We start from the raw sequence: 25,939 nt of genomic DNA on the forward strand, positions 1-25,939 counted from the left end.
GCCCGGGTGCTGCGGAGGGCTCGGCCCTCGGAGCCCTCTGCTGGGGGCAGCCGGGCTCACAGACAGCGGTGGCCTAGGGCCCCTGCGCCCCAGGGAGCGCGGAGCGGCACACGGCCCCGATTCGGGACGCTGCGGGGGCACCGGACAAACCGCGCCTCTCGCGTTTGCTCCGTGGTTTCCGCCGGGGCCTCTGGACTGTCAGGACCCGACACGGCGAAGCCCACGGGCGCAGACGGGGACCAGACAAGGCCCCTGCCCTCGGGGAGGTTCCAGACCTAAGTGCAAGCCCAGGGGCACTCGTGGAGATGGCAGAGGCGCGGCCATTCCTTTTGTTCTCTGGGGTCTCCTGAGGTCCCCCCAGCCCCAGGCCCGGTGCCGGTGAGGCCGAGCCCACAGACCTCCCTCGGGCAAGGCTCCTGCCCCTTAACGTGACCCCGACAACAGGAAATAAACTTCCGGGAGGTTTAATGGGCGTGACGCAGGGCGGACTGCAGGGGAACAATGGGAGCTGGACCAACAGGTGTGGAACCCCTAAAGGAACCAAGAGCTTCCCCAGGCAAATCTCCTTTCCTCTAAACATCAACTCGCCCGACAGGAAACCCACGCTGGCAGTCTGCGAGAAGGTTCCGAGAAACTTTTCTCCAGACTCCGAAGAGTTTAGGAGTTTATTTTAAGAGGACCCTGGGGAGAGAGAAGTAAGAGAGGGCCGCCGGGATTAGCCGAAGGGTTCCGAACGTGGCCGAGCGCTTACGGACAGACCCGAACCGGGCGTGAGCCAATAGGGGAAGGCAGACACTGAGCTGAAGGGCGTTTCCGGAGAGTGCCGAAGATGTCCGAGCGGGCCTCGGTGCCTTCGTCGGGAATAGCCGAGGGTTTACGAAGAAGACCGGAAGCATCCGAAGACACCGCAGTTAGGCTTAACTAGTTCACGCACTCACAGGTTCATTCATAAAACAAATGTTTATTGAGCGCCTAGTCTGTGCACAGTGCTAAGCTCTGGGTAAACAATACTAGGGAGAGGCCGCTAAGGAAGGGGACTTGGGGCCTGTCGAGAGGGACCCACTCAGAAACCCAGCCATGGGATTCTGAAAATACACGAAGGGTCCTCAGAACTTTGGTGCTCCGCGTCCGAGAACATGCCCTCGGGTCTCTCGCAGGAGAGTTCCGAAGATCCCCGAGCGGTGTGCGACGGGCTAGCGGAAATAGCCGAAGGTCTCCGAGCCTCCTCGGAGGAGGGCGGGAGGAGGCGGGGACAGGCCCTGGCACGCGCGAGCCCAGAGAGGAAGCGGAAATGCGTATCGGTATTAAAGACATCGCCCCGCCTCCCGTCGGTCTCTTTCCGTCTCCGGCCGCCGCGCTGAGAGGAGGTGAGCTGGTGCCGTGCGTCCGCCCGCGTGGTCGAGTTGCGCCGGCCGCCCGGCTTCTCTCCTTGCGCCCCTCGCGCCCTTGGCTGCCCTTCGTCCCCGCCGCCCGAGGTCGCTGTGGTTCCTCACGCTCTGCTCCGCTTTCATCCCCCCAGTTAGTCTCGGCGCCCGAGTTCAGCCCCTCCGCCTTAGGTCGCTCAGCCTGGCCTGGCAAATTCCTAGGTGCTGTCTGCCTTTGGGGGTGCCCCCTTCCATCAGGTCCCCATTGCACCCCTACCTCTGTTTTCCGGATGGGACCCCGTGGCCCGGCGTCGGCCCGCTCCTCCCTTTGACACCTCCCCGCGCCCCTTTCTCCGCAGTTGCCGCCATGTCCGCGCATCTGCAATGGATGGTCGTGCGGAACTGCTCCAGCTTCCTGATCAAGAGGAACAAGCAGACGTACAGCACCGTAAGTGGGCCCCGGACGGCCGGGGCGGAGGGAGGCAGCTTCACTATCGCCGGGTCCCCTCCCTCACGGCCCTCTCTGCGTCCTCCTTCCCAGGAGCCCAATAACCTGAAGGCCCGCAACTCCTTCCGCTACAACGGGCTGATTCACCGCAAGACTGTGGGTGTGGAGCCCGCGGCCGACGGCAAAGGGGTCGTGGTGGTGATGAAGCGGAGATCCGGTGAGCGTTTGTTCTGGCTCGCTTAGCCTGTTTTCTTGTCTGTGGATGAGCACAGTGGAGAAATTTTAGCACCTCGACTGTACTGGGTGGTTGTAAGGATTAAATTTCGGGTTTGCACGGTCAAATCGTGCTTGCAGGTGAAATCTTTGAAGCAGTTCAGGTGGAGAGTGTCTCCATTTCTCTGCAGGTGGGAAAATTGAGGCAAACAGGTGAGCATCCTTTGAAGGAAGTGATAGGCTGGGTCAGAAACAGCAGTTTGACTCCGTGTTCTGCTTGTGTGGACTCAGGAGGGCCTGAGGACCCCCCGCCCCCGCCCGCAATGGGCTGCACTCTCAGCCTCTTAGGGGAGGCCCAGGAGATGCAGGGGTCTCTGGACGGTTACTGACAGGTGAGCTGGGGCTGTCGCACTTCCACCAGTTTTATTTTGTGCTGGGGTTTTGTTTTTTTTGAAAAATTTTATTTTTTCCTTTTTCTCCCCAAAGCCCCTCGGTACATAGTTGTGCATTCTTAGTTGTGGGTCTCTCTAGTTGTGGCTTGATGAGCGGCACCATGTCCGCGCCTAGGACTCGAACCGATGAAACACTGGGCCGCCTGCAGCAGAGCGAGCGCTCGAACTTAACCACTTGGCCACAGGGCTGGCCCCGGGTTCCCACACTTCTGAGAACCCTGTTCTGGTGTGTTGGGTACTGAAAACTTGACTTTCCTCTCTCTGTCGGCTGGCCGTTCCTGTGCTGTCAGGAACCAGGCTGACGTGAGGAGGTCAGCAAGTCAGGTGAGAGTGACATTAAACCACCCTTATGGTGAGGAGTCCTTGGCTTCTTGGGGGGAACTCTTTCCGCCAGGAGTGCAGGCCTCCAGCCGGGACTCCATCAGTTCCGTCCGACTTCAGATCCTGACTGAGGTCAGCAGTTTTGTGGCTTAGGAAAGGGTTGTTAGCTTTTAATCCGGGGCAGTGAGTCTAGACTCCACCTGTGCACAGGTGAGGAGCAGGTGCTTGCCCCGGCGCTCCCTCATTCCTGGCCCTCTTGTGGCTGCTTGTCCTCCAGCATCGGGCCAGGCCTTAGAGTTCAGCATTTCAGACTCTTCTACCAGAGGGGGTAGCTTGGGCCTGGGAGGGTGGGTCAGCGAGGAGGCTGGAGCTGCAGTCTGAGAAGCATCCGCTACCCAGCCAGCCCGCTGCCAAGTGTTCGCCTGCCCTGCTCTCTCCTCTCCCTGGAGTCAGCTCCCATCCATGTAAAGTGAGGTGAAGATGATGAATGCTGTGTCTGAGGGACACAGCGAGGAGGAGACACCTGTACAGTGCTCGTGGCAGGGCTTGGCATGTGGTGGTCACCGACTGTCCCGTAAATGGATGCGTGGGGAGATGGGGCTGGCTGTGGGGCTACCCTGCCTGCCCAGGCTCCCAGCCGAGGCCCTCAGGTTCTGGGGTGGGATTGTGTCCTCATGCTGGGAGGTGCACTGAAGACCCAGACCATCTGACCCCTACGGCCACTCTTCCCTGCCAGGCCAGAGAAAGCCAGCCACGTCCTATGTTCGGACCACCATCAACAAGAACGCCCGGGCCACCCTCAGCAGCATCCGGCACATGATCCGCAGGAACAAGTACCGCCCCGATCTGCGCATGGTGAGTGGGGGCCGCGGCAGGCCCGCGCGGGCGCAGGTGGCTGTACTTAGGAGCTGGTGGGAGTGGGGGAGTCCGGCCAGTGCTATGAGGGAGGGCCCTCTGCCGACTGGCGGAGCTGGACCGGTGCTCAGGTGGGAGAAGGGACATTTCCCACCTGGGAGGCAGGCTGGGAGCGCACAGCTGATGAGGTGGGTAAATGGTCCCCACCTGGCTCCACAGGCCGCCATCCGCAGAGCCAGCGCCATCCTGCGCAGCCAGAAGCCTGTGATGGTGAAGAGGAAGCGGACCCGCCCCACCAAGAGTTCCTGAACATTGCCACCCTCAAAGCAATAAAGACATCAGTCGCCTTTGTTCAGCCGTTTCACCTGAGCTTCCGTTCTGTGTGGGCCCCAGGTTTCTGGCTGTGTGTGACCTAGGCCGTGTCACCAGAACCCTGGAGTGTTAGCTTATCCCCAGGTGGCTCCTCACCCACTGGGACCACGCAGCTTGCAGTGTCTTGGGACTGGAGGGACCAGGGCCAGGTGGGGGAGCTCAGCCCCACTCTTGTGTGCGGCCTGGTCCGGTGTTTCTCTTGCTTCTCAGAGAGGGCCCGGGTTCAGTGTCCGTTCTTACAGTCACTTCACAAGTGACTGTTGAGTATGACAAATTATAAAGTGCAGGTTATGGGCCGGCCCCATGGCCGAGTGGTTAAGTTCGTGTGCTCTGCTTCGGCAGTCCAAGGTTCCCCGGTTCGTATCCTGGGTGCGGGCATGGCACTGCTCATCAGGCGACGCTGAGGCGCCATCTCCCATACCACGACTAGAAGGACTCACAACTAAAAATAACAACTACGTACTGGGGGGCTTTGGGGAGAAAAATGAAAAATAAAATCTTTAAAAAAAAAGTGCAGGTTAAACAAGTTAAGTTTGGAATTGTCAGAATCCCACGCTTTGCTAACACATGACAAAGCTTTAAGAAAGATAAGTAATGGTTTTTTCCCCCTTCTTCTCCCCAAAGCCCCCCAGTACATAGTTGTTTACTCTAGTTGTGAGTGTCTCTGGTTGTGGCATGTGGGATGCCAGCTCAGCATGGCCTGATGAGCGGTGCCATGTCTGTGCCCTGGATCTGAACTGGTTGAAACCCTGGGCCGCCTAAGCGGAGTGCACGAACTTAACCCCTCGTATAGCTGGCCCCAAGTGATGATTCTTGATCCCTTAACCTTTAGAGTAAATCTCCTAAGGGCTGGGGCCCTAGACCAAGGAAGGGCCGGCTCGCTGGCTTGTGGGCCGAATTGGCCTCCTTCCTGTTTCCATGATGTTATCTGTTCTGTGCCTCTGTTACAGCCTTGTTTGCAGTGTGGCCCGCAAAGATGAAAGTATTTACTCTCTGTGGCTCTCGTAGGACAGCCTGACTCCTGATGGGCGCTCTGAGGGAGCGAGCTGGCCCTCCTTGCTGTGGGTCCTGGGACAGCAGCTCAGGGCCGCTGCAGGGACCGCACAGGATTGAAGTGAAGTGTGTTCTAGGACTTGGGGAGGGCTGCACAGAGCCCTCGGGGCCCCATCGTGCCATGGCCATTGGTTCTGACCGAGAGCGCCCATCTCCCTGTCTGAAATCGGAGGCAGATAGGTGATGGTCAGGGCACCGATGCAGCTCGTGAATCCTCACAGCGCTGTGGGGCACTGCCCATCCTCGAGGACAGAGGCCACTCAGCAGGGAGGGCTGGCCCCAGGCTTCCTCCATCAGCTGGCATCCTTAAGCAGCCTATTAGCTAAGAACGTGGGCAGCCAGCTGTCTGCCTCCTGCTGTGCTGCGTGTGGACAGCCCATCCTGCAGCCTCGCCCCTCACTTGCCGCCCGGGCCAGGCTCACTGCCTGCATGCTCTTCGGAGCCTAACTGCTCCTCTAGTCCCCGCCCGGCTCTTCTGTGCCCACTCTGCCTCTGCCGCCCTCTCCTCATCCCCTGAGGCTGCCTCCTGTTCTGGACACAGCTCTGCGGCCTCAAAGAGGCCCCCCACTCTGGACAACTGGGTCTGAAGCAGGTTCTCCAGTTACCCCGCTCTCTTGGTCTATGACCCGTTGTCTCCTTGCCTGATGGTGTTTATCAGACAGATGATGGCTCATAGCTCAAAGGCAGAGGTGCTGCACACTGGCTGCCCAGGTCCTACAACCAGCTTGGCCACTAGCTCTGTTGCCTCAGGCAAGTAGCTAGATCTCTAACACAGACACCCGACAGAGCAGGTGTCATCCCCAGCTTACAGACGTAGAAACAGGCTTGGATGGAGGAAATGTCACCCGTGTTGCTGCTCCTGGCACCTACGTACACCTGCTTCCTGTGTACCTACTGTGTAGCAGCCACTGTGCCGGGGGCCAAGCATCCAGCATGGGGCTTCTGGGTCCCTGCTGTCCTGGGCATCTGGTCCAGAGACGGAGCTGTGCTCCCTGCCCCCACTCCACAGCTCTGTGGCCAAGGGGGCAAAGGGCCCCCCTTCCTGAGGCCCCCGCTCGGGTCAGGGGCAGATGTCCTGCCTCGAGGAGCAGACTCCACAGGCCCGGACACAGCTCCTGACCTCCGTCCCCTGCCCCCACCGCCCCTCCAGCCTTCCCCAGGCCATGGGGAACCTGACCACTTCTGGCCAAACACTGCCTCGCCTGGATTGTTAGAATAGCCTCCACCCTTGCCTTACTTGGGTCCGTTCCTACCCAGGTGGAGAGGCGTCCTGTTGGAACTAAGTCAGGTGGCTTAACACGGCTCCAGAGCCTCCCACGTTTTCATCCCACTCGAGTGAAAGGCAGGCCCCTGGCCCGGGCCCACAAGGCCCACCTTCATCTCACGGCCCCTCCCCTTGCAAGGGGTCTGCATGCCACGGGGGGGTGGGGCCGAGCGGTGGGAGGGAGGGAATTGGTCTCAGCCCTGAGTCTACGCTGGAGCCCCTGGTGCTGTGTGAATGTGGACAAGCCATCTCTGGGCCTCAGCTTCCCATCTCTTCCCTCCTGGGAAGGGGGAGGGCCTGCGGGAGATGTGATTTCCAGGAGGCCCTCTAGGCAAACTTTCTCACAAGTGATGTGTTGGCATGGGAATTAGAAAGCAGAGAGAAACAGGAAAAATAAAAATGAGATTGAAAAAACCCCATAAGTACCCAGACACCACATAATAAAAATGCTGAAAGCTGAAGGCAAAAGGGAAATCTGGGGAACCACAAGAGAAAGCCAACTCGGGTGCGGGGGAGCCCTGATAAGACTGACAGCGGACTGCAGCAGGGGCAGTGGGATGACCGGCGCTGAGAGCCGCTGCCACCCACCTCCCACAGTGGTGCCATCGATGTGCCATCTGGACTGGGGGTTCAGAGCAGCAGGGGGCCAGGCTGCCTTGGTTCAAATTCCAGGTCTGCTGGTTCCTAGCCGTGGGCACTTGGGCCAGTCACCTAGTCTCTCCATGCCTCAGTTTACCGGTACGTGAACCGAGGTCCTTTCAAGTGCCTGGTCCTTCAGGGCTCCACAAAACGGAGATTGTGGTTTGCTCTGCTGCTGTGTCTCCAGTGCTAGCCCAGGGAATGTCTGCAGAATGAGTGAGTATAGGGCACGCTCCTGACAGCTACCATGCACAAGGTCACTCAGAGCACTGGGGCCTCCGGGCTTCTCACAGCAGTGGAGACTCAGGGCTGAGACATGCTCTGATCATGGGAGGGGCTGGCCTTGATTATATTCCCACCTGCACAGATACATGAGATACATTGGGGTTCCAGCGCTTCCTGGCTGTGCAACGTTGGGCGCATTCTTCAATCTCTCTGTGCCTTGTTCCCTCTTCTGTGACACATGCATATCAATAGACCTTACTTCCTAAGGCTGTGGAGAAGATTAAATGCACAAAAAGCTTAGGATGCGGTCTGCCAAGACAAGCCCACAAATTTTCCTTGCATGAATGAAGGGATGTTTATTATTATAAGTTGTTTTGACCAGATGGACTCAAATCATCACAAATGTGTTCCCATGTCTGTAACTATTTGCCCACAAAACAATGCTCATGTGTTTCAGAGCACTTTGAAGCCATGTGCCAAATCCATGCGCTCTGATGCCCCGTGGTTCCCAGTTTCCGGGGCAGCCCGGCCTTCCATATGTCGTCGTGAACATCACTGCAGCCTCTGCTGCGTTTGTGATCCGGGCGGTTTCTGCCCCGTCCAGGCATTTTAAAAATTTCCCTTTATTCCTTTTGTAGTCAGTTGCTGGAATAAAATCAGCTATTCTTATCAAGTTTTTCATTATGTAAATAACATGTGCACGTGTTTCGGAGACATGCAAATAGAAGGAGTCGCCGGGGCCAAGGAGGGTAAGATCCCAGCCCGCGATCCAACCCTCAACCGCTTGTGTAGACACTGTTCGCGAATATCCCTGTCCAGGGCCTGCCGAGTTCACCCTCCCGGTGCCTCCCCGACCCTGGCCGGGCCTGGGCTCTCTTACTGCAAACCCAGCATATTTGTTTTAGTGTCTGTGTTTAGTATTTATGGAAGAGATGCAAAAGTAGGGGATCCTGTAACTGGCTTCACAATTTTTCTGTAAATCTAAAACTGTTCTAGAAAAAGTTAAGTGTAGGGTCAGCCCAGTGGCATAGCCGTTAAGTTTGTGTGCCCCACTTCAGCACCCTGGGGTTTGCCCGTTTGGATCCTGGGCGCGGGCCTAGCACTGCTCGTCAAGCCTTGCTGAGGCGGCATCCCACACAGAAGAAGTAGAAGGACCTACAACTAGAATATACAACTAGGTACTGGGGCTTTGGGGAGAAGAAGAAGAAAACAAAAAGGAAGATTGGCAACAGATGTTATGCTCAAGGCCAATCTTCCTCACCAAAGAATAGCATACTTAAAAAAAAATATTAGGGGCTGGCCCCGTGGCTGAGTGGTTAAGTTCGCGCGCTCCGCTGCGGCGGCCCAGGGTTCGGATCCTGGGCGCGGACATAGCACTGCTCCTCAGGCCACGTTGAGGCGGCGTCCCACATCCCACAACTAGAAGGACATGCAACTAAGATATACAACTGTGTACAGGGGGGTTTGGGGAGATAAAAGCAGAAAAAAAAGGATTGGCAACAGTTGTTAGCCCAGGTGCCAATCTTTAAAAAAAAAAATGTTAAAAAAAAGTATTAAAAACATACTAAGATATTGTTCACCTCTTAGATTGAGAAAATTCCAAATGTTGGATATAGATCACAGTACTGGCGAGTGTGGAGGAACAAGCACACCATCCATTGCTGACAGTGTAAATTGGGACAAACCCCATGGGGAACAATTTGGCAATACGGGGACAAAATTACAAATGAACGTACCCTTGGGCACAGTAATGTCACTTGTAAGATTATGCCTTGGATATACTCCCTTGTGTGCCAGTGATCCACATACAAAGGTCATTCCCTCGGGCACTGTCGGTGAGTCTGTCCAGGACGTGTGAAACACACAATGGCACGTCTATACGATGGCGTGCGAGGCCGCTAAGAGCAGGAAAGATTGTCAGTGCTCACTCGACTGACTTCCAAGACTTGCTGTCACGTGACAAAGGCAAGATGCGATGTGCTGTGTAGTGGACACTGCTAGTGCGTGAAAATAAAAGGGGGTGGGCTTCAAAGAGTCTGTTTAAACTTGCTCATATTTGCAGAGAATTTCCTCAGAAAAATACACGAGAACCTAGTGACACTGGTTGTCCCTGATTAAGGGAACTGGGTGTTGGGGAGACAGGAATGAGAGGGAGCTGTTTCTTTGCAGAAATTTTGTCTTTAAAATTAAAAAAAAAATAGTTTTTGCTTTTTGCATGCATGGGGAACGTTCACAAATTATTCCGAGCTGTGCTTCCTTAAGACCATATTTGCAGGTTCTAATGTGACCTCTCAGAGGCAGTCAATGCACATGCAAGCCGATACATATGCATCCTACTTAAAACAAAATTAACAAAAATGGTAGCACATCATGTACACCATGTGCTTGTTGCTGTTTTTCACTTAATGTATTTTGGAGATTGGTCCGTATCCGTACATAATGAGTATATAGTAGACATGCAGAAAAGTGCCTAAGACATATTTATACACTTAAAAGCATAATTATAAAGCAAGCAGCACCCATGTAACTAACACCAAGTAAAGAAACTGAGGACCACCAGGCCCGCAAAGCCCTCCTGGGCCCCGTGCTGGCCGGAGGTAACCAGCATCCCGAGCTTTATGGAGACATTCTTCACTTGTATAGTTTTACCAAGGGAGGTCTGGATGTTTAGCAGGACGGCTTATTTCTGGCCCTTCTGGGATGGTGGACGAAGGCATTCAATCTGTCGGTATCTTGTGATTCCTTTGGCTGATGTGACATTTGTGATTCTCCCACACTGCCGGAAGGAGGGAAGGTTGGTGGTTTTTGTGTCATATAGTATTGTTTCCTGAATATACAAGCATGTTGATACTGTTTGCAATTAGGACAAAGGCTGCTTCAAGCCTGTGGCCCGTGCGCGAGGGCGCGGAGTAAGCAGGAGTGCGTGCCCTCGCCTTCCGAGAAGTGCCACGCGCCCCACCTCTCTCCCACCAGGAGCGCAGGAGCGGCCGCAGCCTACAACCCAGTGGACGCTGGGTCTTGTCAGACTTCATGACTGTTGCCAGGTTCATGGCAGCGTGGCGGCATCAACTTTGGCGTACGGCATTGTCCCAGTTACTGATGAGGACGAGTCTCTTCATGTGTTCGCTAGTCACTGGGATTTCCTTTTCTATGAAGTGTTTGTGCAAGTGCTTCTGCCAACTTCTCTTTTGTGCTGTCTTTTCCTTACCGATTTGTAGGAGCTCTTTACCTATTGTTTGGATTAGTTCTTTTGGGTTCTATGTCTTGCAAATGTCTTCTGTCCCACTGACTCGTCTTTCACTTTAGATAAACAGTAGTTCTTGATTAAAAATTTTTTTAAAATCAACTTCATTGAGATATACTTTACACAAAGTAAAAGGCACCTATTTTAAGTACATAGTTTTATAAGTTTTAACAAATTTATGCACTGGCGCGACCACCACCATAATCAAGATCTGGAATATTGTCACCCCAAAATGTTCCCCATATCCCTGAACCCATACAGCCTATGATCTGCTTTGGGCCGCTAGTGATTAATTTAGCCTGTTCTAGAATTTCATGTAAGTGGAATCCAATATTTTGTTCACTTCTGTAAATGGCCTCACTCCTCATATGATACTTCTGAGCTGCATCCGCGTTGTTTGTCTGTCGACATTCTCCTGAGTCGTGTTCCACTGGACGAACTCACCAATGTCTTTACCCATTCATCTGTAGGTGAACATTTGGGTTGTTTTGTTTTTGCCTATTACAAAGGAAGCAACTATGAAAATTCATGTATAAATCTTTGTGTAGACACATTCTTTTTTTTCATTTTGTTTGTGATCATTTTTGACAGTGTCTTTGGGACCCAGCAGAGCCTGGCAGAGGGCAACAAAAGCCTGTTGTTATTGGATGAGAAACTGAGTCACAGATGGCTGGCTGGCCTTCTCTGGCCTCTTCCCTTCCCCTTCCCCCCACTGAGCCCCGACACCAGCAGCTTTGCGGCCCTTACCCCGGACCCTCCACAGCAGTCCAAGGTGTACAATGACCGCCAGTCTGCTGTCCTGCAGATGAGAAGCAGGCCAGGGAGGAGGGGCCCTGCCCTCCGGCAGCCGCGGTGTGTGCGGGGAGCTAACCTGCCCCAGGTTCTCCGCGCCCCCCCGGGGGGCAGAACCTCTTACTACTTGGGGTTAATCAGGAGCGACGGGGCAGCCTCATCTAGTCAGCTGAGCCCCCAAAAGGACTAGGTCCTTAAGCTGGACATTTGAGGCTTCAGACAGGAAGAAAGGGGCCACAGGGCAAGAACCCAGCGGCTTCCAGCTGAGAACACCCCCCAGGCCCTACAAGCCCAAGAACCCAAAGCCTCCAACCATGAGCCCGAGGACCCCAGGGAGGAACCTGGCCCAGCGGGTACCTCAACTTCCACTGTGAAGCCTGAGCAGTGACCAGCTGGTCGCGCCCACACTGCCCGCCAACAGAAGCTGTGGGATGGGTGTCGTTTTAGGCCTGGGGTTTGTGATGGTACCCAGAAATACACACGGGAGATGCTTTGTTGCCCAGAGAAAAAACCAATCTTGAGGCCACAGCTGGATTGGGTGCCATGAGGGCGCAGAAGTTCACCTGTCCAGGACAGACAGACAAGGCAAGAGCCAGGCTCCTCACACTTGTCACCTGGCATTCGGGGCAGGAAGGGACACTGCCAAGCAAACGCCTGCTTGTTTCGGGAGAACGAGGGTGGCAGCCATCAGAGCAGGCCCTAGGCCCACCCGCTTCCTACCCCCACTGGAAATGTGACTCCAGACACTACCCCACCGCCACAGCTCAGACAGAGGTGGCCCCAGACCTCCGACAGCGGGCCTGGTGAGCTGGGGCAGACCCAGTGCTGCGGTCGACACACGGACCAGGGCGCAGATGGTGGTGCCAACTGCCGGGAGCCAGCACGGCCGAGGAGGGTCCTGGGGCATCTGCAAGGCACAGCAGCTGCTTTTCCAACTTTATTTAGAAAAACAAATCCAGGTCCCAGTGCCCCACGCCCTCTCCCACCCCAGCCATAATTTAAATAACTTAGAGACAGAGTTGGGGGTCAGGTGGGGAAGGAGAAAAGCCCGCTACAGCCGCCGCAGTGCCCGCTTCTTGTCCGTCTTTCTCTTGGCTGCCAGCTTCTTATCACGCTCGCCCGCGTGCTTCTTGGCCATGGGACCCTCAGCCCCTCCCGGGCCTCCGGGGGCCACAGGGTCAGTGGAGGAGGCCGCAGCCGCACCGGCCACGGCCCGGCCGGCCTCAGGCCTCCGGCCGCTGGGCCCGCCGGCACCGCCGTGGATCTCGGTGAGCAGGCGGGCGCGGGCGGCGTACTCCTCGTAGTTCTCCAGGAGCAGGCGGCCCGCCTCCTCGTTGAGGGCAGACTCGGGGTTAGGGTGGATCAGCAGGCACTTGATGGTCTGTGGGGAGAGGGCCCAGGGTCAGGGGCCAGGCCACCCACGGGCCCCCAACCCTCCCACGGCCAGCGTTGTGGCCTCTGCTCCCAACACCGTGTCCCCACATGGGACATGGTCCAGATCACAGCTGCATCCTTCATCTGTGCTCAGTGTCACCCACGCAGGCCCACTGCACCAGTGGTGAGACTGGGACTGGGGAGAGAGGGATGTGCCCAAGGCCACTCAAGAAGTGAGGGGACTGTAGGAACTCACATCTGGGCCTGGTTTAAATAGGAATCCAAGTGCAGAGCCACAGACTGGCTGGGCGGACCACACCCAAGAGAAAGGCTCCAAGACATAAGGGGGACTGGTGCCTGAGGGACATCCAGAGGGCGGTCCAGGAAGGGGGCGAGTCCTCCATGTCCCTTCATGGGCCAGATTTAACTGAGGGGTAAACTGAGGCTGAGAAGGCATAAACTCCACATCCCAGAGGTGAGACCAGCAGCCCTGGTGGATCCTGACATGGGTCTGCCCCTAAGCCATGATGTCTGCCCCACCTCCGCTGTCACTCTAAAAGAGAACCCAGAACATGCCTGGCCTTGAGCAGGTGACATGCCCTCTCTCGCCTGTAAACTGGGGCTGTGGTGACACACGCAAAGCACCTGCCCAGCAGACATCACTGATGATGACCAGGGACCTGATGGCTCCTCAATTCTGACCACTGCACCCCACCACGGGAGGCCTGGCTGCCCTTCCCACAGCTCCCTCATTGCTGAGCCGGACACACACCCTGCACTGCGGGCTCTGGGGATCATGGGGGCCACTTGGAGTTACTCTGTGAGCTCATCCCTCGTGTCCCCTGACACCACTGTCACCACAGGGAGAGGAGGGAAAGGTTTGGGGTTTCCTTGGAGCTCAGCCCTCCCCTGTGCCCTGCAGGAAACCCCAGTTCTCCATCCTGCCTACCATCTGCCCCAGGGGCTTGTTAGAAATTCAGTTAAAAAAAAAAAGCCAAGCTTTTTTTTTTTTTTTTTTAACTTGTGAGAAGAGTGGGGAGGAAGCAGGCGACCTAAATGCTTCAAGTGGCTGGTGGGCACCCTGGGGCACGGGTACAGTCCACGATGTCTCCACCTGGGCTTCAGTGACACCAGGCCCCTCACTCTGTGGGTGCCGTCCCTGCGCTGCAGGGTGTGGAGCAGCACCCCTGGTCTCCACCCACCAGAGGACGTAGCACTCCCAGCTGTGATAATTAAAAATGTCTGGGGGGGGGGCGGGGGCAAAATCACACGTGGTTGAGAAACACTGGTCTATGAAAATACTCTGGAATGACAGTGATGACGGGTGCGGAAGTAAGCTCCGTGACTACCGAAAAACAAGGACCTGTGAAAAACCAAGGACCTGTTCATTTTAGAGCAGTGAATTTTGATCCCATGAATTCTATCTTAAAAGCTCCTAACCAGATGTTTGACTTGTAACTGTCAGAAAACTGACCTGCTAGATGAACCCATCCCTCGTCCCAAGGCACAGGTGCCTGGGCCCAGCACTGCCAATCCTTCCAGGATTTCCCAGAAAAACTGGAAACCTGGATTTTTACACGGTGGCCCCCAATCACTTCATAGTTCATTTTAAGAAAGAAACAACACACGGGGGCTCCCTGGGATGTCCAGGAGGGAGGCGGACCCGGTCCAGCCCAGAACTCACCAGCAGCACGTGCCGGATGCCCAGCTCAGCTGCCCAGTCCCTCTTGAGCACGTTGACACAGATCTCACCGTTGGCGCCCACGTTGGGGTGGAAGATCTTGGTCAAGAAGTAGCCCTTAGGTGGGGAGGCAGGAAAGTCCTTCCCCAGCAGGAGTTTCATGCGGAAGAGGCCTCCAGCGTATGGGGTCCCCTCTGGAATGCAGAGAGGGGAAATTGGGTCAAGAGGCTCAGCACTCCTAGGTACCCCACAAAACCCCAAAGCCTGGTCTCCATGGTGTGGCTGTGAGGCAAGTGCCCTGCTGCCTCCTCCACCAGACTGGGGGGTTCTTGAGAGCAGGACAGGGCTGGGTTCCCAGGGGGCTGCAGGAACCCCCCCCAACCCCCTGGAGCTAACCCCCTGACTTGTGTCGCTACCAAGCCCTGGATGCCTCTTCTCTCCCACAGGAAGGCCCCAGTTGCGTACCCCTCCCAAGACGCAGAGACACGCACACCTACTTGTCTTCTTGGAAAAACAACTACTTGCAAGCCTCGTGGGTGACTGATGAGACTGTTCTGTCTCCCCGCCACAGTAAACAGGGCTCTCATTCACCCATTTGCTCAGTCAAGGAACCCTGGAGCCATTCCAAACCCATGGCTGGTCCTCTGGCCCCAGTCCCCCCACATCCCACCCATCAGCAGCCTGGGCAGCCGACCTCCAGGTCCCCTCCTGGATCTGACCCCAGCTCCATGTCCAGCTGGACTGGATGCCAGCAGTGGTCGGTGGCTTCCTGCCCAGCCTCCTGTTTCTACCCTCCCTTTGTCCCCATGGAAGTCCAAGGGAACTCTGCAGTGACCCATCACACCTGCTTTAAACCTACCAATGGCTCCCTGTCCAAACTCCTTACAGAGGCCCATCAGTCCCAGAAAATCTATTTCCTAAAAGCTTCCCCAGCCTTCTTCTTTCTTTCTGTTCCTACAAAGCACCCATTACACCTGCCTTTTGGGACTTTCAATGCCCCAACCCATCGGGGCATGTCACCATCTCAGGAAGTTTTCCCTGACCACCCCCCCACCCCGTCCCCACTCGGGACTAGGTTCTTCATTAAACGCTCTTGTAACAACCTGAACGAGTAGCAGAAACATAGTGCATATGGAATACGCTAAATCACCGCGTGATTCAACAGTCTCAGTGTAAGCATTCAGTCACTACTGTCATCGCCCTGAACGCTGCTCTGCCTTGTTCTCTGCTATGTTCCTGACACTGACAGCAAGACAGGGTCTGAGACAGTGTGGCCCATCCTCCAGGTCTTTGCTGATGCTATTCCCACCGCCTGGCACCCTCTTCCCACTCCCACGGAATTCCTACCTGAGGGAACGTAGATGACAGCCTCACCCCAAACCCAGGGAAGGTCCCCATTGTATGCCCTCTGGGCAACCAGGATTTCCTCACATTTACAGGAAAATTATACACAATTAATTGTCATCTGTAGTGTCCTGCCCTGCAGCCTGCAAGCACCATGAGGCTAAGAGGTGTGCTGTCCCGTCTACCACTGCGTCCCCAGCGCCTGGCAGTCCAGCTTATAATGAGAGCTTCCTATTCTTGATCTAAGGATGACGAGGAATCTAGAAGGCATGCCTCTCCCTCTTTGGTTCTCACACTCACCAGGGCCCTCGATGGTGACCTGCAAGTCTGTGAGGTCCTCCTCGTTGGGAAAAACCTTGATGCCATCTGGCGGGTCGGCGGTCAGCGTTGTCACCTCCTTGTACACCAGGCGGATGATGTGGGGGGGCAGGTTCTCCACGTTGGAGTTCTGGTCACCGGAGAGAAGAGAGTGAGTGGCCAGCAGAGCCCGGATCCAGGATATTGTGGCCGCCCTGGTCTTGACTCTGCAGTCCCAGGCTGTCAATCATGCCTGGGTTCCCAGACCCCTCACCCAGGAGGCTTTAGGCAGCGGTGCCAGGCTGATCTCCCACCAGAAATGGGGGCAGATCTCCGAGCGGACTTGCGGATGGCTCCACCTTCCCCAGAAGCCCCCAAAGCCCGCTCGTAGCCCCACATGGGCCACCGATGGTTCCGGGTCGGCAGAGGCCAGGCCTGGTCCCCTTCCCCATCTAACCTTGGCAAAACCATCCTGGAAACCCCAACTCTGGTCTGGGGATGGCGGCGGAGCGTCCTTACTCTCGTAACACCCACGGGCGGGCCACAAAGCCCGCAACTCTCCTCAGGGCTCAACCGGGCCTTCCCCTCCCGCCCCGCCTCCACGAAGGCCCTTGGGCCCATCCCCGGCCCAGGACCCCCGTACAGGCGCTCCAAGCCGCTAGGCCGCCGGCGCGAAGCTCCTGAGACCCCGCCTCCTCCTCCAGGGGGGCCCCCGACAGCCCCTCCCGGGCCTGGCTGCCGCGCTCACCATGACTGCGGCCGGCCGGGGGCGGGTCCCCCCGGCCCCCTTCCTGCGTTCTCCGGGCCGCCGGCCGGGGCGGGGGGCCCAACTACTGACGCTGCGGCCCTAGCGAGGCACCGGCGGCCCCGCTCCGCTCCCGGCTGCTTCCGAAGCCCGCAGCGCACGGCGCCCAAAGCTCCCACCGCCCCGGGTGCCCGGCCGCACTGAGCCGGCGGCGCGCGCACCCCCGCCCTTTTATGGCCACCCGCAGGCCCCGCCCCGCTGCGGCCTCGGAGCGCCGCGCCTCGACCCGTGACGTCAGCGCGCACGATCCTCGGCGTTCAGCGCGTTTACACCTTTCCCGCAAGCAGAGGGCAGAAGCGGGAGAAGTTGGGGAGGGGGGCACAAGGCGGGTCGGCCAATAGGGGCGCGCAGGGGTCGAGGAGGGGGCCCTGGAGAACGGAAGGGCTGAGACGGGGAAGCAGAGAGGAAAGGGATGCAAGAGGCGACGCGACCGTTGATTGGGCTGTTTGAATGAGACGCCACCACTGCCCAGTACGCGCGCGCGCCCTGACGCCCAGGAAATCGCGCACGCGACTAACGGTCGGCTTGGGAGCCTGGGCGGGGCGAGAGGAGGCGGGACTTGGGGGGTTTAAACGGATGATGGAAGGCACTCCGGCCAATAGGGACGCGCAATCGTGGACCGGCGTCACGAGGCTCGCACGGGCCAATCCTTGACGGAGAAGGGATTGCCAAGGGGGTGGGAGCAGTGGAGAACGACCAATGGGGGCTCGGCCTAGCGCGGGCCAAGCCGATCGCAGCCAACGAAATTCCTTGGTTTTTGTATATGCAAATGAGGCGTACACCGCCTCTCGTGCCCTCTCCTCAGCAGGTGGTGGGGTTGGGCGCTGGGGATCGATCTAAATTTTTCTACGAGGCGCCATTTTGTGCTGAGAATGACCTGTGACCTGTGTCCTGGGTTGCTGAGGTTCAAACACCAGTCAGCACGGCCTCGAAGGCTTGGACCTCTGTCCCCGGCCAGACGTCAGTCACGACGCCGGGCCTCAGTTTCCTCCTGTGGGAAATGGGCGCGGGGATCCCTCATGATGACCGAGAAGGAAGAAGGAAGAGTCCCCAGGCCCTCTTCGCGGCCGGGCCCGGCCCGTGATTGACCCGCGGCCCCCAGCCGGCCAGGCCCTCACTGGCACTCAGTTTCCCTGTGTGGGAAATGGACACACCGCGGCCTCAGGCCTCAGTTAGTGAAGTGGTCCCGCCTCTGCCTCCTCCCGGGGCGGCCCTGTGCTGGTACCCAGCGAGGAGGAGGAGCGGAAGCGGAAGTGGCCTCCCGGGCTCGTGTGCGGCCGTCTCAGGCCCTCGGCTCAGCTAGGCGCAGCCCGGCTTGGCCACAGCGTCCTGCAAAGGCGCGTGGCTGACAGCTTCCCCTCATTGGGCCTCGGCTTCCGGGACAGGAGGCGGGGACGTGTGAGACCCCGCCGCTGCAGTCGTATAATAGAGAGCTCGCGTGGGGTCCGCCCTCACGCCGCACCCGGAACCTCAGCCTGCTGCGAGCGGACGCTTCCGGCCGGTGGAACAGACAGGGACCCTGAAGGACGGGCGTCCAGTGACTTGCCCAGGGCCCCCCACCCCGGCTGGGACCAGACAGAGGTGGTAGTCAAGCTCTGTCTCAAAAACCCGCCCAACAGCCACGACGATGGTGAGAATAACGGTGGTTATTTATTCCGTGCCTGCCGGGTGCCAGGCGCGGTTCCGGCTCCTTGCGGGCTTGATCTCCGTCCTTGCGGCGTTCCTGGCAGGTGCATGTTGTTAGGATTCCCCTCCGGACACCTGCGTTCATTCAATGACATTTTTGCTTTTTGAGCACCTACGATGTGGCAGGCAGGATGCTATGGGGACATGGCAGAGTAGAAGGGACAAAATTCCTGCTCTCATGGAGCTTACAGACCCCGGGGAGCCAAACAGTAAGGAAGTAAGTATATTGCATCATGTCGGCAGGCGATGAAGATTTTGAAAAATAAGAAATCAGGGCCAGGGGGACGCGAAGGGAGCAATGGTGGCTGCTTTTGGATCTTGGCTGAGCAGAGAAGGCCTCTGAGGAAGGCTCCTGTGGGCTGTGGAGGGTCTGTGGGAAAAGCATCCTGAGATAAGGGTACGGCAGGTGCAAGGGCCCAGTGAGGGGATTGTGCCCGGTGTGTGTGGGACACCATCAGGAAGCCAGCGGGTCTGGGTCAGAGTGAGGGTGCCGAGGTCAGAGAGGTAAGGGGGCATGGCGGTTATGTCACACACCTGGGCAGTGGTGAGCAGCGTGTTCTTTTCTCCTTTGCGGGCCACTGATCTCTGTCCCAGCCTGCTCCGGTCTACCCCAGGGCAACCTGGACGAAATGTGCAGACGAAGGAGGTTGCTGGGTTCTGGTCAGACTTGGTTTACAAAAACAGGCAGTGGCCAGAGTTGGCCCCCAGGGAGGCTGTATGCTGACCCCTGGGATCCTGCCGTGCCCCAGCCCTGCTAGGAACCTTTCAGGAGCCCTCCTGCCCGCTCCATTTTGAATAAACCCCACATTCCGACGAGGTCCATAAACACACTCTCCCTGAGGACCACCCCCGCCACCTTCTATCTGTCTCCTATAAGCCAAGCTCTGTCTCACCTGGGGACATGTGGACGGGAGTCTGCTGTGCCTGGAGAGCTTTCCATGCCTCTTCTGTCCTCCTCATGGCCTGGGCTCACCTCTCAGAGCGGCTTCCCTCACCTCCACTCCTTCGGTTGTTCGCGTCACCCTCTTTGATCTTCGTGGTCCATCAGAAGTTGTCCACCTCCCCTGACAGATCAGCCCCAGGAGAGCGGGGATTCTGTCCTCAGCCCCAGCAGGGTGCCTGACAGATTCAGGGTCTTCATTCATTCAACAAGTATTTATTGACCACCTACTATGTGCCAGGCACCATTCTGGCACTTGGCATACATCAGAGAACAGAGATCTTTTCCATTGTGGGGCTTACTGTGATGGGGAAAGGCACACATCAAAACAAAATATAGGAGGCTGGCCTGGTGGTGCAATGGTTAAGTTCACATGCTCCACTTTGGTGGCCCTTGGTCCGCCAGTTTGGATCCCAGGTGTGGACCTATGTACCGCTTGTCAAGCCATGCTGTGGCAGGCATCCCGCATATGAAGTAGAAGAAGATGGGCACGGATGTTAGCTCAGGGCCAGTCTTCCTCAGCAAAAAGAGAAGGATTGGCAGCAGATGTCAGCTCAGGGCTTCCTCAGAAAAAAAAAGTGAAAAAAAATAAACAAAATACATGGTATGTTAGAAGGGAGGGGGTGCAGCAGGAAAGAGAAAAGCAGAGCAGGGCGGGGGCTCGGGTTGCCAGGTTGCATGGATGCTGTGGTGAATTTTAAGCCTGGTGGCCAGTGTAGGCCTCTCCAAGTGGGTGGTGTTTGAACCCAAGTTTGAAGGAAGGGAGGAAACGAGCTATGTGCTTATCAGAGGAAGAGCATTCCAGGCAGTGGGAAGAGCTGGAGCAGAGGCCTAGCACATTCGAGGACCTGCAGGGAGGCCAGTGTGGCTGGAAGAGAAGGAGCGAGGGGGAGGGGAACGGGGAAATGAGGTCGGAGAGGTGTGTGTGGTCTAGGGTTGGGGACCAGGGTATCATGCAGGGCCTTCAAGGTGCAGCTCAAGATCAACATCAATAAGATGCACAACATCATTAGCCATCAAGAAAATGCAAGTGCAAACCATAATGAGATCCCGCTTCACACTACCCGGATGGCTATAGTCAAAGATAATAACAAGTGTTTGGGAGGATGTGGAGAAATCAGAACCCTCACATTCAGCTGGTAGGAAGGAAAAATGGGGCAGCTGCTTCGGAAAACAGTCTGGCAATTCCCTAAATGGTTAAACATAGAGTCACCATATGACCCAGCAATTCCACTCCCAAGTATGTAACCCAGAGAAATGAAAACATGTGCACATAGTCATACACAAATGTTCATGACAGCATTATTCACAACAGCCCAAGTGTTCATCAGCTGATGAGTGGATAAACCAAGTGTCATGTACCCGCACAGTGGGGCATTATATGGCCGTAGAAAGGAGTGGAGTACTGCTGCATGCTACAGAATGGATGAACCTCAAAACCTTATGCTGAGGGAAAGAGGCCAGTCACAAAGGACCACATATTATATGATTCCATTTATATGAAATGTCCAGAATAGGCAAATCTATACAGATAGAAAGCAGACTAGTAATTGCGTAGGGCTCGGGGTGGGGGATGGAGTAGGGGACAGGGAGGTGATAAATGGGTACAGATTTTCTTTTGGGGATGATGAAAATATTCTAAAATTGATTGTGATGGTACACAACTCTATGTATATACTAAAAACTATTGAATGGTACTTTTAAGTTGGTGAATTGTATAATGGGACGTGAGTTACATCTCAATAAAACCGTTATGGGAGGAACTGAATGAAGGCCAGAGATGTGGGAAGAGAGAGAGAGGGAGAAGAATGTTCCAAACCGAGCTGGAGGGTGGGCGGTGGGCAGTGGGGGCGGGGAGTGGGGCGCCAGGCTCTGCAGGCCCGAAGGCCGAGCGGAAGAGCTCCACAGAGCGCAAGGGAGCCAGTGAGGACTTGTGATCAGGAGGTGTGAGTGGATTTGGTACTCACATTGAGCCTGTAGCTCGGGGCTGCTGGGTAGAGATTGGATTGGAGGCCCACGGTGGAAGCAGAAAATCCAGCAGTGAGGTGGCTGTGGCTTGGGCTAGGCTGTGGCCATGGCCGCTGCAGAGAAGGGGACGGATCTGAGAACTCCTCAGGACGTGGCCTAGCAACGGGCCTAGGAGTCAGTTTAGGAGACTGGAATCGGCACGGCGGGGGGGGGGGGGGGGGGGGGGGGGCGGGGGGGGACAGGGTTGGGGGGCTTCCTTTGCTAAATACTGATGACCCAGAAACTTTCTTCGATACAGTGAAACCCACATCGTCCCTTCAGCTTGAATTCCAGCTTCCGAAATTAATCGCCATTTCTCCTGTTCACCTGTATTAAATTACCAAAGAAACACGCTTGGAGGGAAATTCACGCAGTTACAGACGTGCCAGAAGTAAAAGCGGGGGGTGTGGCTCTAGCCCTCCCTCTGTGCTGTGTTTGCACACCCTCAGGTAGCCACCCCAGAGAGGTACTCATCACATCCCCGCACAGTCTGCTGTGGCTGTGTGTGTGGATCGGCTGCTGTGCAGCGTTCCTCCATAGGAGCACCCAGAGTTGCTGGCATTCTCCGACAGAAGGGCCTTGACGGCGGGTCCAGCCTCTGGCTAGAAGCCACAGTGAGCATCCTCGAGCATTATTCTTTGGGCACAGCTGTGAGCTGTTCTGATGGAGAAATTCCTTCTTTTAATGACAGTAGACCTGACACCTCGGATGCGCCCCAAGATTGAACAGAATAACGCCCACTGCTGGTGGAGAAATTCCTGGAAGTGGGATGGCGGGATCAAAGGGTACGTGTGTTTGCAATCCTGCCAAGTGGCCCTTGGCAGCTTCCACTTATTTGGATTCCCACCATCAGGATCTCACCCGTTCATTCAACAAGTGTTTATTTAGCACCAGCCATTTGCCAGGCACTGTTCTAGGTGCATTGATGACCGACACGAAGCAAAGCGCTGCCTTCCTGGGGCTTCCATTCTGGGGGGGAGACGGGTTTAAACCACATACACTACAACCAGCGTGGCCGACTATCCTGGTTTGCCTGGATGCAGGACTTTCAGTGCTAATACTGGGACAGCCCCGGGCTAATAGGTAAGAGAAGTTGGTAGTGTCCAGACATTACTTAACTATAATGAGAGCAGTTAAGGTTCCAGAATGCCGGGGGTGGGGGGTGGGGTGTAATTTTAGGTGAGTGGTCAAGGTAGACTGTCCTCGAGAAGGTGACATTTGAATCAAGAGAGCAAGTTTTGTGGAAATCCGGAGGAGAAGACCATTGCAGGCAGAGGCAGCCACGGACGTCGATGTCCTGATGCAGGAATAAGCCTAAGTATTAGCCATCTTTAAAACTTGCGCCAGTCCTGGGCAGACAAAGGGGCCTGTCTTCATTTTCGTTTCCTTTCTTCCCAGTGAGGCTGAGCTTCTCTTTGTGGGTAAACGCCTCCATCTTAATTTGAGTCCACCGTCTGTGGTCACTAGCAGGTCCTCTGTCCCTCAGCGGCCTTACTGTTTCTAAGCACGGCCTCTGCCTGTGCTGTGGTAAGTGAAGGACGAGAACTACCTGCCTTTGTGCCTGGAAACAGAAGTCAGAGCTTCCCCGGTGGGAGGGCCCTCACGGATCAGTAAATATGCCCCGAATGGGTCAGATGCTCCCTCTAGCGACGGACACACTAGTAACGAAATCCGTCGCCCAGCTCTTCCCCTGCTCCACAAACCCCAGAAAGCAGGGCAGACTTCATGTTGTATAAAAACACACTTTAGTGCTCTAGGGGCTTCTTTTAATGACAGTAGACCTGACACCTCGGATGCGCCCCAAGATTGAACAGAATAACGCCCACTGCTGGTGAGAGTGAGAGCACGTGGACGTTCTCACCTACGTGGACTTGGCAAGGCTTTCGGGATTGCAACTTGGCATTGTGTAACGAAAGTCTTCAAAACACACTTGCCTTCTGACCCAGACATTCACCTCCTGGGGACTCATGCTGGGAAAAGTAAGTGAATGCACCACGCGGTGTGCAAAAGGGTGTTCCTCAAAGTCTTGTTCATAGTAGCGTATTGTTCATGTGTAATGGGAGAAACCCATGTGTGTATTGGTGGGGACTGGAATAAAAACGGCGCTGCCTCCGTGCATCTGTAGAGGATAGAATACTCTACCGCCATCGAAAATTATGGTGAATTTGTCGTCGTTGGAATTGTTGGTGTCTCAAAGAATCCGATGAAGGTACTGGATCCTCTTCCCTCCCCAAAGCATGTGCAAATGCTAACTAATAAATGCCAGAGGAATGGTGAAGTTAGAAAATGATTGTTGGGCAAGCACCGTAATAATCACTGATTCAGGCAAGAGACTCACCCATGGAGCCTGGAAGCAGAAGGAGAAAGTTTGAGGAGGAACAAGTGTCAGCGCCTCTCCTGGTGAGACACTTCCTGTTTACACAGGGGGCCACAGCACCTTCCCGGTGCCCCGGCCAAGGGGTCAGAGCGAATCTCCCCCAGCCTGGTGGTGTCAGTGGTCAAGAGGGCGTACCTCCTGATGCTGACCCGCCCGTCGCTTCTGTGCTTCTGCCAAACACACATAGCCCAGATCTAATCACGAGCACACGTGAACCCCAGGTGCAGGGACACGCTGCAAAATAGCCTGCCGGACTCCAAAGTCATCAGCGAAAAAGACTGAGGAACCACTCAAGTTGAAAGAGCCTCGACAGACACGATCGCCATGTCCAACACTTACTCCCAGGGTGGCAGTATTTCCCTGCAGCTACCACAGTGTGAAATTGCAGGGTAGAGGGACAGGAAAACTGCTCTCAAGGACAGAATTGGGACAGCTGGTAAACTTGAACATGAACTCGATCAGTGTTAAGTTCTTGATTTTGCTAATTATACTGTGGCTGTGTAAGAGCACGTCCTTGTTTTTCAGAAATGTCCCTCAGGGGTAAGTGTATGCAACTTACTCTTTAAAAAATATATGTGTTTATGTGGAAAGAAAGCCATAAAGTAATGTGATGAAATGTTAACACCTGGTGAATTGCAAAAGGTATCCTGGAGTTCTTTGACTTATTCTTGTAACTGTTTTGCAAGTTTGAAGTTATTTCAAAATATAAAGTAAAAAAGCAGTGGGAAAAAAACCACGTGCACACAATATCTGGCGTAGATTTCAGAAGTTTGCAAGCTGTCCTGTCAAACGTGGGTTAAGAAAGGCTGTGCAGAGGCTGTATTTCTGGACAGGTTGAGTTGCAAATTGAGCAAGTGTTAAGTTACAAAGGCAGAAATGCTCTGTCAAATCTCATCCTCGACTTGCCCAACCGAAGCCGGGTGGATGTGGCTCAGATTGCTCTCTTCTTGGTGGAACATACATGAAGTCGTTGCCCGGCATGGATGGGCCATGTTGAATGAAACAGATGTACATGTAAGCCCTGGCGTTACAGCCCAGAAAGGAAAGCTCACCGCCCTGCGTGGGAGAGAACGCGGCTCTGTCTCCTGCCCCACCCGTGCTCCTGGGCACATGCTCAGTGAGGGCAGTGGCAGCCACAGGCTGTACTGTTTACATTTAAATTTAAGCTTTATTATAAAAATGGGTAACACACAGGGCTGGCTGGATGGCATAATGCTTAAATTCACGCGCTTCCCTTCAGTGGCCCAGGGTTCACAGGTTTGCATCCCAGGCACAGACCTAGCACAGCTCCTCAAGCCACGCTGTGGCGGCATCCCACATAAAATAGAGGAAGACTGGCACTGATGTTAGCTCAGTGACAATCTTCCTCACACACACACGAAAAAGGGTAATACACTTACCCTCAAATTCAGAAATGCACAAGAATATGCAGTGGCTAGCCCGAAGCCCCAGTTGTTACAGCAACAAGGGTTTATTTTTTCCTCACGCTGTATGTCCATCGAGGCTTGGCTGAGACCCTTGTTTGGCATCATCCTCATTCCGGGCCCCAGCTGATTTGTGTGGGACCCAGTCCGGAAGGAGCAGCCCTTACCTGAAATATTGCCAGTGACCAGAACAGGGGAACAGGGAGAGCATGGGGCTCCTCACGCTGGCTCTCAGAAGCTTCTCCCTGGGGGGACTTCTGCTCAGACTTCAGACACATCACACGGACACATCTAACATCTAGGGGACAGGGAAATACAGCCCTACTGTGTGCCCAGGAGGAGCATCTCTGATGGCTCAGAGAACCCATGCTTAGAGGCGCTGCACCCCGCCCCTCCCCACCCAACACCAGTTATCTAAGGACAAAAACTCCAATGCAAAGAGGCGATTCCTAAGAATGTGCAGACCACCCTCAGATGCACCGGGTGGGGCATTTACAGATGAGCATAACACCAATACTTGAATGCACCGCCCACCTCCTCCTGCCCCATTCCTCCACAGCCCAACAATGAGCCTGAGCAGGTGACAGCTGACCAATGGTGAACGCTGGCCTGCGCTGAAGGGGAGGAGGCTTTCTCGACACAGATGGCGCTCTTTCCTCCCGTGAGCACTGCCTTCTAAGGAGCGTGTGATGGTTAGATTTCAGGTGAACACTTAGCCAGTCTACGGTGCCCAGTTGTTGGGTCAAACATCAGTCCAGGTGT

At 55.6% G+C, this 25,939-nt stretch overlaps 2 protein-coding genes and 1 long non-coding RNA gene across 5 annotated transcripts; 2 read left to right on the top strand and 1 right to left on the bottom strand.

Moving 5' to 3' along the window:
• Nucleotides 1–44: 44 nt before the first annotated feature.
• Nucleotides 45–4,008, top strand: RPL28 (ribosomal protein L28). 3 transcript variants are annotated; one of them, XM_001495765.6, is made up of 5 exons: nt 45–1,367; nt 1,724–1,812; nt 1,906–2,029; nt 3,535–3,653; nt 3,873–4,008. In XM_001495765.6, exons 1-5 carry the CDS (start codon nt 1,292–1,294, stop codon nt 3,960–3,962), a joined length of 498 nt encoding a protein of 165 aa, XP_001495815.4. In that variant the 5' UTR covers nt 45–1,291; the 3' UTR covers nt 3,963–4,008. The 3 variants fall into 3 exon arrangements, with proteins under 3 accessions (XP_001495815.4, XP_070079535.1, XP_023506300.1); XM_070223434.1 differs by having other exon boundaries at nt 1,338–1,586; XM_023650532.2 differs by having other exon boundaries at nt 1,339–1,475.
• An 8,158-nt stretch (nt 4,009–12,166) lies between these two features.
• Nucleotides 12,167–16,946, bottom strand: UBE2S (ubiquitin conjugating enzyme E2 S). Its single transcript, XM_001495789.5, has 4 exons — nt 16,687–16,946; nt 15,942–16,089; nt 14,301–14,491; nt 12,167–12,623 (listed from the first exon to the last, which is right to left on the bottom strand). The coding sequence occupies exons 1-4, from the start codon at nt 16,687–16,689 to the stop codon at nt 12,294–12,296; spliced, it is 672 nt and encodes a 223-aa protein (XP_001495839.1). The 5' UTR covers nt 16,690–16,946; the 3' UTR covers nt 12,167–12,293.
• A 56-nt stretch (nt 16,947–17,002) lies between these two features.
• LOC111775278 (uncharacterized) lies at nt 17,003–24,500 on the top strand. Its single transcript, XR_002810806.2, has 2 exons — nt 17,003–18,646; nt 21,636–24,500. It is a non-coding gene; the product is annotated as an uncharacterized lncRNA (long non-coding RNA).
• Nucleotides 24,501–25,939: the final 1,439 nt, after the last annotated feature.

The sequence above is a fragment of the Equus caballus genome, chromosome 10 (assembly GCF_041296265.1).
Source record: "Equus caballus isolate H_3958 breed thoroughbred chromosome 10, TB-T2T, whole genome shotgun sequence".
NCBI lineage: Eukaryota > Metazoa > Chordata > Mammalia > Perissodactyla > Equidae > Equus > Equus caballus.